General features: G+C 47.3%; 2 protein-coding genes across 14 annotated transcripts in view; both read right to left on the reverse strand.

Annotated features, from left to right (window-relative positions):
• Positions 1–407: 407 nt before the first annotated feature.
• Positions 408–9,896, reverse strand: NOP2 (NOP2 nucleolar protein). Of its 2 annotated transcripts, XM_036455468.2 has the most exons (16): positions 9,744–9,896; positions 9,396–9,505; positions 8,272–8,317; positions 8,003–8,091; positions 7,592–7,833; positions 5,761–5,816; positions 5,489–5,640; positions 5,193–5,392; positions 4,978–5,067; positions 4,170–4,257; positions 3,954–4,094; positions 3,235–3,374; positions 3,004–3,093; positions 2,733–2,855; positions 2,395–2,623; positions 408–1,172 (listed from the first exon to the last, which is right to left on the reverse strand). In XM_036455468.2, exons 2-16 carry the CDS (start codon positions 9,499–9,501, stop codon positions 529–531), a joined length of 2,436 nt encoding a protein of 811 aa, XP_036311361.1. In that variant the 5' UTR covers positions 9,502–9,505; positions 9,744–9,896; the 3' UTR covers positions 408–528. The 2 variants fall into 2 exon arrangements, with proteins under 2 accessions (XP_036311361.1, XP_036311360.1); XM_036455467.2 differs by having other exon boundaries at positions 3,954–4,257.
• Positions 9,897–12,034: 2,138 nt separating this feature from the next.
• Positions 12,035–14,822, reverse strand: part of CHD4 (chromodomain helicase DNA binding protein 4) — a 31,787-nt gene continuing 28,999 nt past the window's right edge. For 7 of the 12 annotated variants that reach the window (XM_036455452.2, XM_036455454.2, XM_045587681.1 and 4 more), the window contains 3 exons: positions 14,338–14,536; positions 13,045–13,208; positions 12,035–12,638 (listed from right to left, as the gene is read on the reverse strand). In XM_036455452.2, the coding sequence (XP_036311345.1) occupies positions 12,621–12,638; positions 13,045–13,208; positions 14,338–14,536 (381 nt within the window). In that variant the 3' untranslated portion in view covers positions 12,035–12,620. The remainder of the gene's footprint in view (positions 12,639–13,044; positions 13,209–14,337; positions 14,537–14,822) is intronic. The other 5 variants (XM_036455448.2, XM_036455453.2, XM_036455450.2 and 2 more) reach the window with 1 other exon arrangement.

Raw genomic sequence — 14,822 nt, forward strand, 5'->3', positions numbered from 1 at the left:
TAAAATGCTCCATCTGAGGTTGGCACCTAAACTTTTCCGGGTCCGAGGCAGAGCCCAGAGCTGAGCAGACCACAAGCCAGCGCTTCTCTTGAGCACCAGACCCCAGTCTGTGCCGATCCCAGCCAGGGTGGCCAAAAGGCCCAACCCTCCAGTCCGCCATGGGTCCTGGTAGCAGGAAGCCCATCTCCCCACACCCCTATTTCCCTCCTCCCCCCAAACACCCTACCTCCAACTCCTGGCCTCTCATTTCCGGGGTCCCTGGAGTCCCAGGGGTCCCAAGAGCCTAAAACTGACCTGATTCCTCTGTATACCACTGTCCCCTCTTAAGAGGATCCATCCCACCCTCCCACTTCTTCCCTTAAAGGGGCAATGCTGGTACTCGGCCCCCTCAAAAAACACAGCGACCAGAGATTGTAAAATGTATATTAAATTTCATATGCACAGTGGGAAAGCCATCCTCACAGAGGTAAGAGTTCCAACCCAGAGACAACACCAAGGAGCACCCCCAGTCTAGTTTCACTCATCCATCTAAGACAGCAGTGGCTGAGATTTTCTCCTCTTTGCTGGTGGGGGCCGGCTGGCACTAAGGGAGGACAAGGTAGGAGTCTGGGGTTCCTTGGGGGTGCCATTCTGTTTCTGGAAGGCAGCTTTCTTGGAAGGCTTTTGCGGTACCTGCTGCTTTGCTTTCTCAGCCCCTTGGGGCTGAACACAGTTCTCAGGCTTCCAAGTGGCCAGAGTCTTGGGAAGGTTCAGCCCAGAGGGCAGCTCTGTCTCCATGCCCTTGGGAGAAGCATTCTGCCTTCGGAAGGCAACTTTCTTGGAAGACTGCAGTTTAGGGGCCTGTTGCTTTAGTTTCCCAGTCACCTTGGGTTTTCCGATCACTACGGCCTTTTCAGCTGGCTGCCCGTTACCCTGGAGCTTGGAGGAGGCTTGGACCTTTGGGACAGAAGGTCCAGTGGACAATTCAGAGTCTGCCCCTTTGGGGACACCATTCTGCTTCCGGAAGGAGGTCTTCTTGGGATGTTGCCGTTTCTGCAACTGCCGCTCTGCTTTCTCAGCCCCTTTGGCCTTCTTGGCAGGCTTGCTGCTGCTCTCAGGCTTGGGGGTCACCTGACCTTTCGGCTCAGGTACATCTGGGTTTGTAGGGGTGGATGTTGCAGAATTTCCTGGGTCTAAAATTAAACAGGTTATGTGAGAAAAAGGACCTCATCACTCGGTCTTAATCGTTAGTGGTGGAGACAAATAGAGGCATTAAAATAAGGAAACTGCCTGGGTACTGTTTCTTGGCCAAGCGTTTGACATAACAAAGAGTGCCTTAGAGTAGACTACCTGGCTTCCCTTAAGTCCTATTTGAAGTCTGCATTAAAGAGAAGGGTTCAGCCAAAACCGGTTTGGCTCAACGGATAAGAGTGTCGGCTTGGGGACTGAAAGATCCCGGGTTCGATTCCAGTCAAGGGCATGTACCTTGGTTTGCGGGCACATCCCCAGTAGGGGGTGTGCTAGAGGCAGCTGATCGATGATTCTTTCTCATCGATGTTTCTAACTCTCTATCCCTCTCTCTTCCTCTCTGTAAAAAAATCAATAAAATATTTAAAAATAAATAAATAAATAAATAAAGAGAAGGGTTCACTACCCATCTTTAGGTCAAAAAGTTTTAGAGGAAGGAAGCTGTGCCCCTGAGGACAGCAGATAGCAAGAAATTCTAACACACAGCTAGAAAAAAGCTATTAAGACATAAATGAGTACTGACATATTAAATATGTACTTTTAAAGTTAAAACAAATTTTAACTAAGGTTTTTGTTAACATTCAGATGTGACTTTGTAAGAGGCATTACTAATAAAGAAAAAACCCAACTCAATAAACCATGCAGTTTATATCCAGAGCCGCTCACTTCTCCCTCTGCCAACTAAACCCGGGTTATATCCCAGCATACAGAGCTCAGCACACCCCACACTTCCCCTGGAGATCCAGGACAGACTCCTCAAGATGGCCGAGAAAACAATCTGTAATTATTGTGATGGGCTCAGAGAACGGACAGTTCTGAGGAGTTTTACTGCCAACCCAGTGCTGACAGTGCTGGACCAGGAGAGGTCCATTACCAGTAAGGTGACCCTGGGCCAAGAAGGAAGAGAAACCACAACCCGCATTGGGAACGTATTTAGTGATGAGCAAGTGCAGCCACTAGGTAGGTAAAGGAGCAGGCCGGCATCCACAGGAGCACTTTAACACATTCCGATGGGGTCCCAGCTCAGGACAAGCCTAGCTGGATGAACGGGGTCTCTTATCCAAGCAGGCTCAGGCTATGCTAAGGATGGCAGAAATCCTCCCTTCCCCACAGTCACACGATAATGAGTCCTGAAAGGCAGAGATGATGGGTAGAGAGATCACTTACCTGTTTGGGTCTGGGGAATAGAATTGGAGAACTTCTTGAACTTGGCAATAAAGAAACCATCCATATTGTGGGTGTGGGGGTAGAAGCGGCGGGTGGAACGCAAGGAGGGGTGGAAGCGTCTTTCTCGAAAGCGGGTGAAGCCCTCCTGGCCAAAGTCTAGACCCGTGGGCACCAGCCGCACATTCCTCTTTTTCAGGGCATAGTCTACCACCCACTCGTTCTCCTCCACCTGGACATGTGGGGGAGACAGAATGGAAGGAAGAGCAGAGCTGAGCTGAAGGGAGCTAAGGGGCAAGTCTTCCAGCCCTGCCCCCTGCTCTGCCATGCAGAGGCCTCACCATGATGGAGCAGGTGCAGTAGACGAGGTAGCCTCCTGTCTTGGAGGTGGCATTGACAGAGTCGATAGCACTCAGGAGCAACTCCTTCTGAAGGTGAGCACAGCGCAGGACGTCCTTCTCGTCCTGCCCCAGGGCGAAGACCCGAGAGTGTCAGAATTCCAAAAGGCAGTCTCAGGAAGGGAGGTGAGCTGCTGGGGGCCCCTCCACCTCCCACTCCTGCTCTGCAGGGCCCAGCCTCTCAGCTATTCCCACCCCCACCCCAGCTCCTCACCTTGTTGGTCTTCACAGCTGGGTCCTTGGAGATGACCCCAGTGCCACTGCAGGGAGCGTCCAGCAGTACCCGGTCAAAGCCCCCCACCACCTGGAGGAAAAGGGATGTTAATCACCGTTTTTAGTCACCTATCCTGCACCATTTATTTCCGAGGCAAGTCTAAATATTCATGTCAGGAAGGGGGCAGGTGAACTGGAAGACACCCAGAGAGATGCAGAGAAGGAGCCCCACCTTGGGGAACTGGCGCCCATCATAGTGGCTGATAATGGTGTTGGTGACTCCCAAGCGGTGCAGGTTACCCACAACACTCTTGAGCCGCTCAGCATTGGCATCGTTGGCAAGGATCACACCTGTGTTCTTCATCAGCTGGGCTGGGGGAGGGAGAGTCAGTGCTCAGCAGCCAGCTCCTCTGCCCCCACACTCGCTAGCACCCTCCAGCCTAGGAACCCATAGGTGAAGTCTCAGCTCCTCAAGGGAAGTCTCACCCCATCAGCCCTGCTCCCCACTGCCTACTGCACGGGTCTCCCCAGGCTGCACTGACCCCGTGATGAGCACACTCCTCAACATGGGTTTTTCCATCGTTACTGAACATCTCTCTGGGCCCAGAGACTAAGTCACTTCTTTTAAGTGTTAACAGCTTAATATTAATAAAAAAAAAAAATGGTTAAAACTAATTACTATGCAAGTATCTCTATATGTATATCTCAATCAACCCTTATCACCCGAGCATAATATAATAGCCGACCCAAACACAATTACCACCCCATTTTACAAAAGCAAGGTCCTAAGTGCCACCCACGGGGCTGGAACTCAGCCGAAGCCAGAGCCTGTACTCCTCACCACTCTGCCAGCTGTCTGCGCAGCTTCCTAAGAACCAGCGAGTCACCAACCCCATCTACTTTCAAAAGCAGAGAACCAGACAGACCCTACTCCTGCCTGCATTCTCGTACCTATGTAGCTGGTCTTTCCTCCAGGGGCACAACACATGTCCAGGATCCGCTCATGCTCCTGGGGTGCCAAGGCCATGACAGGTAACATGCTGGAGGCTCCCTGAAGCATGTAGTGCCCAGCCAGGTACTCGGGAGTAGCACCTGCAGAGGAGGACCTGTTTGTGACATGTTGGGAGAAGGGCAGAGGCAGAGGGCTACTGGTCAGGGAACACTCACCAATGGGCACTGAGGAGTCATATACTACTAGTCCCGTCTTTGACCACTTGCCCAGGGGATCCAGGTTAACCCCACGATTGATTAGCGCCTGAAGGTAAAAAAAAAATGAAGATTTTTAAAGCCTTAGAGGTTACCATGTCCAAAAAACAGATGGAGATATGAAAACCTGGTCCGATCAGAAAGTCTGTGGTACAACTCCTAGATCTCTTAGAAAACCATCACCACAGACTCGCTGAAAGCAATTTCTCCTCTCACATCCCATCCCACCCCACCCCATCCTTAGCCTGAGGCTTTAATTCAAGGTCTGAACTCCACCCCACTGGCACAGACTGAAACAGACTGGCAGCTCCTGCTATTTCCTATAACATACCAAAACCTAATCCTATTGGTCAGAGCACATTACAGATAATTATCAGGTTATCTTCATACAGGAAACATGAGACACACGGGGAACTGAGCTTTAGAAACAGGGCTCTTTAACCTGGGGTCCTTGAGCCCTTGGAAACAATGAGCTTAAAACAGCTTCTCAATGATCTAAACGGCAGACAAGTCCCTCCCATTTCTGAGGTAGCACTTTTATCCTTATGCAGACGTCTCAACTGTCCAGGGAGCAGAGGCTAAAGGGACAAGTTTTCCACTTCACAAAGGTCCTAGGCCCCGAGCCAGTAACACAGGCCCGGTGTGACACCAGGCCTGTACAGGTCTGCCTCCTGGAATTACGTTTACACCAACAACCGGTACCAGTCAGGGTGGCTAACAGAAGTCAGTACCTCCCAGAGACAAGCAGACCTCAAAACCCACCCCTCACCTGAGCAAGGTCTCGGCGCCGGGTTTTCAAGGTGTTGGTCCTGAGGGTGATGGGCCGAGGCACCTCATTAGCTTCTAAGAACTCCACCAGCTGGTAAAGCAAGATGGCAAGGAGCAAGTCAGGGAGATAAACGCACAGGGAGCTGAGCGCCACTCTTCCTCGGGGTAAGAAGAGAGGTGATAACAGGAAAGCAGGAGCATTTGGCAGTTCAGTACCTCAGACAGAGGGAAGAGGTCCATAAGCTTGCCAAGCAGAAAGTCTCCATAGGAGTAGTAAGTGGCCAGATCCCGCTGAAGCCGGTGCAGATATTCAGCTCGAGACCGACCTTCCTCCCGCAGAGTCCCAAAATCACGCAGCACTCCCACTATGTCTTGGATGCGCTTATGAATTCGTTGCAAGTCTGGAGCCTGGGCACGTAGGTCCGTTAAGAAACTTTCATAATGGCCCAGGGCCTGGAAATCCCCTCCAGCAAGCACCTTTCCCCACCCCTCACCCCTCACTGTAAGGATATCCTGCTCCACATCCCCAGCAGGGGGCAGCATAAAAGGCTCCTCTTCATCCAGGTTGATCTGCAGGCCCCCATCTGTCTCTTTTTCCTCTTGGGGCCCTGACTCAGGGGACACTTCCTCCTCTTCATCAGTTTCCTCCTCACTCCACTCTCCCCTAGAAACAGGTCCAGGAACAAAGTGATTCACAGATCAAAACAGACACCTCTTCCTTCCTCACCTTTCCTTCATCCCAGCCGCTAACTATTCTCCGTTCTAAAAAGTTTTCAAAACTCACCCAGCAAAAGCTTCCTGGGCCTTCTGCTTCCGAGCAGCCCTTTCAATGGGCAGCAACTAAAAAAGACGAGAGGCTGGTGAGGCAGAGCTTGCCCTCCCACCAACCCACTGGCACTTTTATCTCTGTATTTTTTTTTTTCCCTAAATACAAATGTAACACTTGCTCTCAGAAGGTAAGGAATACCCTGAAGAAGTGAATTTAAATTGGCACAATACTGACAGCTGTTGAAACTAAATGATGGATTCGAAGGGTTCCTTATACTGTTCTATCTACTTCTGCATTTCCCTTTGCATTAAGAAGTTTAAAACATGAATACACACCCATATGTGTACAAGGAGGACAAAAACTGTCCTTAGGCATCTTTTCTGCCATATTTTCTTCCACACTTATTTTTTTTTAAGAGTTTAGTAAGTTTAATTGAGCCCAAATTGACAATTGCTGGGAAGCAAGATCTCAAATGCCCCCTATTCTACTTTTCCTACGTTAAAATCATGATACGTTTCCAAATTTGTTTCTTGCCTTTTCTCACTCACAGATAAATAGGCATATTCAAACATAATGGCCAACTGTTAATTTAGCATATGTCTATTGGGTAGTTTGAAATTTTCCAGTTTTTCGCATTAGAGTCCATGCGGTACCTCAAAATCTCCTAATAGGAGCTCTATAGAGAGATGGGGGTTTGTGGGTAAGGGGTGCAAATTGGAACTTGTCTTTTCTTTTTAAATTGATTTTCAGGGCCTTTTTAAGAATTCTATATAACTCTTTATATTAAAATTCTCTAGTAACACATCCATATACTAATTGTGGAATAAATAACTTCTTACACCTCAGTAAATAAATCTGTCCACATTTTGGATCATTTCCCAAATGGAATTACTAGGAAAGTTTCTAGCTCTGGCTGGTGTAGCTCAGCTGGTTGGGTATTATCCCTTGCACGGAAAGGTTGCCAGTTCGATTCCTGGTCAGAGCATGTGTCCAGGGTTGTGAGTTCGATCTCAGGCATGGGGGGGGGCATGAAGCAGCCAACTGATGTTTCACTCTCACATCTCTCTCTCTCAAAACCAATAAAAAAATATTTTAAATTAAAAAAAGTTCCTAAGGTTCTCAGCAAATGCTTTATAAAAAATGTGTGCAGGTCCTAGCTGGTTTGGCTCAGTGGATAGACTGTCGGCTTGTGGGCTGAAGGGTTCGCTTCCAGTCAAGGGCACATGTCCAGGTTGCAGACTCAATCCCCAACAGGTTGTGCAAGAGGCAACCGACCAATGATTCTCATCACCAATGTTTCTCTCTCTCCCTATCCTTTCCTCTCTGAAATCAAAATCAATGTATTAAAATGAACTTTTTTTTAATGTGTACATTTCTATTTCCATCAGTAGGGTACCAAGTGTCCACCTTACCACATCCTCATTAGCACTGAGCATTCTCATAATTTAAAATGCTCCATCAAATAGCTCATTTAAACATGCATATGCCCTGGAATGATGTAAGGTGCTAGGAAAAGTGTTAAAAAAAAAAAACAACCTAAAATCCTTTTTTTCTTCTCATGGTTATCCTTGTCTCAAGAACCTGGAAAGACTAAAATGCAAGGATTGCTTCCTGAACATCTAGAGTAGGGGTGTCGAACTCAATCAGAGAAGGGGCCAAAATCTAAAATCCAGCCTAAATCGTGGGCCGAATGGTTTACTGAACAGTCATAAACTGTCATTGTGATGGAAACGCAGCGGAGTGCAGTGATGACAGCGCGGTGCGGGCCACATTGCAAGGCCTGGCAGGACGGATTTGGCCCGCGGGCCTTGTGTTTGACACATGTGATCTAGAGAAATAAACTCACCTCCTCCTCATCTTCGTCCTCTGAGTTGGAGTCTGTCCCATAGTCATCTCTCATATCAGCATCACTGTCCTCAGAGCCCCAGAGGTCCCCCTGGCGTACCACACCATCCTCTTCAGAGTCTTCCTCCTCCTCTTCCTCATCACTGCTATGGGCTGGTGCTGGGCGCTTCTTGCCCTTAGCATTGTTAAATAAGGGCTGGGCTCCCTTCTTCCCAGGTGTCTGGAGAGCTCCTGCAGAGATCCCTAAGGGTTTGAAGAAACCTAAACTAATAGTAGCCACACTCTGATGGAGCCTGTACTTTCTACCCCCAAGAATATCCTCTGACTGCTTTCACTCCAAAAATGATCAGCGAGCCCCTCTCTTCTCAGGCCCATAGGACTCTTCATGTAACACCCAGCTATTTTCACTGACCTTTTAGTAGCTTTCCAGGCAATGGTTTGACCCCAGGGCGCTTATTCACTTCAGGAGTTTCAGCAGAGCCCAACCTCCTCTTGGCTGCCCTGAAAATATGTAAGGACAGAGGAAATGGAATGCACCTGCAGGTTCTGGCATTTTCCATCACAAGGAAGTGTGACAGCAGTCCCCAAACACCCTTTTCATCAGCATCATCACATGGGATCATGTGGCTGAAGATGAACAGTTTCAATTTAATCTACGTAAGTCTGGTCATCCACACTCACCTCTTTCGAGCACGGCTAGACAGCCTTTTGGAATTTTCGTCACCAGCTGTAGGAGAGAGAAAGAGAAAGAACAGAAAGTTACAGGGAAAATAAAAAACAGGAAGGACAGAGGAAAGAAGTGGGGAGAGAGTTAATGAAAGAGAGACAATTCTAATTCACTGGATAAGAAATATAAAGGAGATGACCTCCATCTCATTGTTCAGCAACCAAATCCAAGACTTTTGATTTCAATAAAGAGCATCATCACCGTTCTGATAACATAGATTTAAAAGCTAGAGTTATCTTCTGCTCTTTCACTCTCAATTTAGCTGGTTACCAACCACTGTAGATTTTACCTTTACAACTGCTGTTTTTCATACATTTTCCAAGAAATAAAAGGTTTAAATCTCAACCCTTCATTTAGTAACTGTATGCAAGTAACCTCTCAACAATCCACTTCAACAGTGCCTTTCTCACAGGGCACTAAGAGAATGAAGCAACGTGTCCAAAGGGCTCAGTACAATGCTCAGCTCAATGAACTGCAGCTTGTCTCCAACGTGCAATGCGAACTACCTGTCTCTCCTACCAGTCTTCCAAGAAGCGGACTGCTCACACAAATCACACCAGATTTGTGTGCTCCCATCTCCATCCTCTCCACAATGCACTTCACAGGAACTGGCCTGTCCCTTTCCCAACTTTAATTTGCTAGAATGTCACCCAGCCCAGCCAGTGGCTCAATGCTTGAGTGTTGACCCATAAACCAGGAGGAGGCAGCTAATCAAAGATTCTCTCTCATCACTGATGCTTCTAACTCCCTCTCCTTTCCTCTCTGAAATCAATAACAAATATATTTAAAAAATATATTCAAAACCCATGTGCTTAAATCGAAGTTCTCTCACTGCGTGAGGACACCTTCATTTGGACTCCTTCCGAGTTAAACCTCTCCTTGTTATGAGTACTTGTGTCCCTGTCGCTTCTTCCCTAAGCTCTAAACGCTGATGAGGGGGGTTTCATTCATACTTATTCCTAGAAGATTCCACTTCAACAGGAAGCGGAGAGACTAAATAAAATGAAGGTTATGCATGTATGTGGAAAAAGCGGCGCACAAGCTGGAGAATCAGAAGGCATGCTTGACCCTCCCTCACCTGCAGGCAAGAACCTGGCGAGCTCGGTCTCGGCGCCCTTCTGTTTCCGGGCCTTTCGGCCGGGCCCGCGCTTCTCCTTCTTGGTAGGGTCCAATTTGCGCCCCATGACACTGGGGAAAAGAAAGATGGGAGTCGCCCGTGTTGGAAAGGGAAAGGCAGACCGCAGACTCGGCGTATTAGAGTGGGAAAGGGCATCATCTCCACCAAAACCTCGATTCAGACCAAACTCCTTCCACGACGAGACCCGGACTCCACGCCATTTGCACAGCGTCCCTGTCCTCGCGACCCAGCCCAGGTCAGCGCTCCCTCCCCCGACTTCCTCCAGAATCCTCCGAAGCCTCGGCTCACCTGAAAGCGGGTCCAGGCCCGAGACGCGCCTTCAGCAACAGGGACAGCTGCCCACGTGCAGTCGGAGGCTACCGTTCTGACGCCACTCTCCCAGGAAGTTTTACGCCGACGCACGAAGCGCGCACGCCGGGTGGCCCCGCCCCTTCCGGTCGCCGCAGAACCCGGAAGGCACGGGCGCCCTGGAAACGCGCGCCAGGCGGTTCGAGCGCTGCCGGGGAAAATTCGGGAGCGGACCACTCTACTGACTCCCAGAGGGAAGGCAGTGGAGGCGGAGCCGTTCGCAGCTTCCGCGCCCTCCCCTGCCGGCCTTGGGGCCTTGGCGTTTTGCCTCAGTGCATGTTTCAGTTGGGAAAATTGATGCCTGCAGGCCTCCCCATCACCCAAACCAATGCGAAATAGCCGGACCCTCCTCCTGGCACCTCCCCCGTACCCCGAAGATCATAGAATCCCAGGCCCCTGGCCTTCTCCCAACCCATAATTATGAACCCTCTTCCTTTATCCCACGGACCCCTGTTCACCCCATTAGGTAGTTACTCTGCTTAGCTTAAGGTGACAGATTTTAACATTGGTAAAGCGGGACACCATTGACGAGGGGGAGGGGGTGTTCTTGATTAAAAATTTGGTCTATATTATATATTATAAATTATTATATACATATTGCTTAAAAACAGTAAGTAGGTACTATGTTTCCCCAAAAATAAGACATCCTCCGAAAATAAGATCTACTTATAGGTTTCCTTCTGAGTGAAATATAAGGCATCCCCCCGAAAATAGCCCCCCCCCAGGCTAAACATGATTTGGTCCACTGATTCTGAAATGGAGTCACAAGAAATTCACCAGGAAATTCAGGAATTGGATTGTTATAATGATGTTCCAGAAGATGACATGATTGTCATTGAATAAATGAGTAAATTCTTGATACTGTAGGATTCACAGTTTGTCTGGTTTGTGTTGACAACTACCGTACTACCGTACCATATACAGGTAATAAATTTCCTTTATTTTCATTTAACAATAAATGTGTACCGTATTCTTCATGGGAAAATAAGACATCCTTCTTTGGGAGCAAAAATATAATACACTGTCTTATTTTTGGGGAAACGGTACATAATTACATGAACATTGTTAGTTTATAAATTAGTTATAAAGTAACTATATTTTAAAAATTACTTTAATTTTAATCCTATATTTCTTTCTAAATAACAATACTAACTGGTATTTTTCCTCTGAATCTGTCGTAACATAAGTCACGTCATTTTCAAGGCGGGAGCTAGACTTTTTGCTGCCACTAATAATACGAGTACTGTCTGCTAAATTCAAGAAAATTTATGTATTTATGAAATACCTAAATTATCTGGATAGCTAATTTATGACATCACTTGTTTAACTAGCTTACTGGCACCAGTACGTGTATCGTGAGAGTTACAAAATGTTTTCATCATTGCCAATCCCAAAAAATGCCATTGTTCATTAAGTCCAAACAATGGTGGTCGAATTCTAACAACTTAACAACATTGCGAACTTTGATAAGCAGTTCTCAACAATTATTTGTTATTATTAAAGTTTAACATTATAAAATTAACAAAAATATAAAACTCATATCCTGGCTAAATAGCCACATGGCCGCCGAAAACTGTATATTCCCTTCCCATTCTCCTGTTGCTCCCTAGCTTGTCGTGCATTCCTTCCAAAAATTGGGATTTTTAAAATGCGGCGGGACAAATTGTTAAAAATTGGGACTGTCCCGCCAAAAGCGGGACATCTGGTCACCTTAGCTTCACATCTGGGGCTCAGGGGGACATATTGCATCTTGACTTCATACAAGTGAGCAAGGAAAAACTGTTTCAGCCTTCCCACTTACACTAAGATAGTGTTCAGCAGCTGTTAAACACTGCCCCAAGCATTGTTACTGGATTTACCTTCCCAACTTTCTGAAGATTATTTTATACACGGGAAACCTAAGCCCAGAAAAGTTACCTCGGTCACACAGCCATGAAATGGCAGGTAGGACAGGGTATGCGCTCAGGCAGTTGGGAGCCCCTCTTTTCCAGGGGAGAATGAGGCGTCTCCCTTGGTCTGGAGCACAGGGCACATGCACACGACAGGAGTGCTTTTGTCAACTATCAGAACTCATGGAAACCTTTAGTTTCCAATTACATAAAAACGACAGGAGTGCTTTTGTCAACTATCAGAACTCATGGAAACCTTTAGTTTCCAATTACATATTTCCCAGGGCTCCGGTCATACACATGCATCCACCTGCTCCTACAACCCACACTCAACCAGAGCACTAAAATACAAGGAAACTTTTATTTTCAATTTTCATCAAGAAATTTTGCTGTGGTTTTTATGCTTTTGGTTCTTTTCCTTTTTTTTCTTCTTTTTCCAAACTTTATTTCATTCTAGCCGTGGCTGGAGCCGCTGGGTTCCTGGTATTAAAAAGATGCCAACAGAGGTAGCTGTGTCTCACCCAGGGGCCCAGCCCACTCCAAATACCCCAAAAAAGGAGAAAAGAAAACACAAAATAAATCAAGATAAAACCAAAAGAACGAAGAAATTCAGATCATTTTCTTCAAGCCTGGCAGGAACCCACAACAGTTTGTGTGTAACAGACGTTACAGTGGGGAAAGCCAGGGCCCAGAAGAAGGCCAGCCAGCCCGCCAGCTTCCTGCAGATGGCGCCGGCGCTACTGCTGCATTCTCTCCAGCAGGAAGGGCACCACTGCCCTCACTCCCTCCCCTCCCCCAGCAGACTGGGGCCATTCCTTTCAACATGGAAGATGGGCAGAAGGAAGAAGAGGGTCTTTCAGGCCCCCAAGGAAGAAGCTGGGCAAGGGAAAGTGAGGAAGGTGAAGGTGGTTATCGTCAGTCTGGATCTTCACTGCTGCTGGGCTACCTATAGCAAAAGAGAGACATGGACGTAAGAATTCCAAACCAAGGTATTCACCAGGTCCCAAGAGAACTTCCTGGTAGGAAGCCCCCACCTGCCCGGTGAGGGACAGAGAGTGAAAGTTACAAGTTCCAAATGGCTCTGCTGGCACAGGGACCATGAGAAAATAGTCCAGCCCTGGCTGATTTAGCTCAGTGGATAGAGTGTCAGCTTGTAGACTGAAGGGTCCCAGGTTCGATTCCAGCCAAGGGCACATACGTGGCTTGCGGGTTTGGTCCCCAGTGTGGGGCGTGCAGGAGGCAGCCAATCAATGATTCTCATCATTGGTGTATCTATCTCTCTCTCACCCTCTCCTTTACTCTCTGAAATCAGTAAAAATATATTTTAAAAAAAAGAAAGAAAATGGTCATACCTGCTGCGGAGTAGGTTCAGGCGCTCGGTTTGCCAGGCGGCTGAGAATGTTTCGCTCTGACATCTGTAGCCTCACAGCAACTGGGGGAATTCGGGCAATAGTAGCTGGGAGTCGAGTCACATCAGCTTTCATGTCACTCAGCAGTTCTTCTAGCTGTTTCAGAACTGCATGGGGAGAAAAAATGGTGGTGAGTTGCGGTGAAGACTACAGTGGACCTGTGCCCTGCCCATGGCTTCTCAATGACCAAGTGATTGATGCGGAGTGTTGTCCTTTATTAGAGTCTCCCGACCTGGCCTTTTTAAGATTTTTATTTTTAATTACAGTTGACATTCTATTATTTTATGTTATTCTCAGGTATACAGCATTGTGGCTTGATGATAATGTACTTTTAAAAGTGATACCCCCTTGCTGAAACCGGTTTGGCTCAGCGGTAGAGTGTCGTTCTGCGGACTGAGGGGTCCCAGGTTCAATTCCGGTCAAGGGCATGTACATTGGTTGCGGGCACATCCCCGGTAGGGGGTGTGCAAGAGGCAGCTGGTCGATGTTTCTTTCTCATTGGCGTTTCTAGCTCTCTATCTCTCTCCCTTCCTCTCCATAAAAAATCAATAAAATATATTAAAAAATAATAAAAAAGATCTGAGAGCTACTTAAAAAAAAAAAAGTGATACTCCTGATAATAGTCTAGTGCCATCTGACACCATACACTGTCATTACAGTATTGACAATATTCCCCTGTGCTGTGCTTCACATCCGTGGTTATTTGGTATCTATGCCTTTTAAAGTCATCTAACCCTCACTGTCATTTGCTCCCTCTTGTCTCTACTTCCTCTACTTCTTGACTTCCTGTTGTTTCCTTTTCTCACTATCTTTCGTCTCCACCTTTTGGAGCTGTCTCCTTTTCCTTTATTTATGCCTTCTTTTCCTCATTTCACCCTCCACCTCCCTCACAATGTTTTAACTTTAATTAGAAAGGGGTCTAGATTTGTCGGGATCTTAAACCACCTTAAGTTACCGCTAAAGTATCCCAGATGACACTATATTATTCTACTTTGCTTCCCACCTCCAAGAACCTAATATATTAAAAGACGCCAAAAAAAAACAAACAAAAAAAAACTACTATCCTTAATTGCCTCTAAGATAATAGTTTCCCAAGGAGGAAGGCACAGATCCCCAGAACATCTTAAGCACGCAGACAAAAGGACCCTGAAAAAGGCTTTGGAAACAAGAAATGTGTGTTGGGAGAGGCGGAGGAGGAAGGACTCTGAGTCAGCAGGAGGCAGAGGGGTCACTGGCTACCTTTGTGCAGGACCGCGTTGGCAGGCTTGTTTCCTGCCATCGACTCCTTGGAAAGGTGTTGATGACTCTCTGCCAAACACTCCACCTCGGCAAAGCGGGTATTGAGAGCCATAGAAGGGTGAGAAGGGTCCTCTGACATGTTCAGGTAAGCTGCCCGCCGAAGCTGTTCCTCAATGACCAGGGCTTGTTCTAGAAGCTGGACAAGGGATAGAGGAGATGGGATTTAGAATGATACTCACTTTGCTTGTTTCTTTTGTTCTGGTCAATTCTCACCCAAGATTATTTTTCCATCGATTTTGAGAGTAGAAAGGGGAGAGACAGAGAGAAGGAAACATCAATGTGAGAGAGACACATCAATTGGTTGTTTCCTGCACGTACCCTGACCAACGCCAGGAATCAAACCCACAGCCCTTCAGTCCATGGGCCAACGCTCTAACCACTCATCCAAACCGGCTAGGGCTACTGCTTATTTCTGATGGGTC

Source organism: Pipistrellus kuhlii, unplaced genomic scaffold (genome assembly GCF_014108245.1).
Source record: "Pipistrellus kuhlii isolate mPipKuh1 unplaced genomic scaffold, mPipKuh1.p scaffold_m20_p_3, whole genome shotgun sequence".
In the NCBI taxonomy this organism is placed as follows: domain Eukaryota; kingdom Metazoa; phylum Chordata; class Mammalia; order Chiroptera; family Vespertilionidae; genus Pipistrellus; species Pipistrellus kuhlii.

Coding starts and splice junctions, on each gene's coding strand:
- NOP2 (XM_036455467.2), bottom strand. CDS start 9,501: ATGGGGCGCAAATTGGACCCTACCAAGAAGGAGAAGCGCGGGCCCGGC. Junction 8,092..8,271: donor TCTAGCCGTGCTCGAAAGAG/GTGAGTGTGGAT, acceptor ACATATTTTCAG/GGCAGCCAAGAGGAGGTTGG. Junction 3,375..3,953: donor AGGAAAGACCAGCTACATAG/GTACGAGAATGC, acceptor TCCCTCCCCCAG/CCCAGCTGATGAAGAACACA.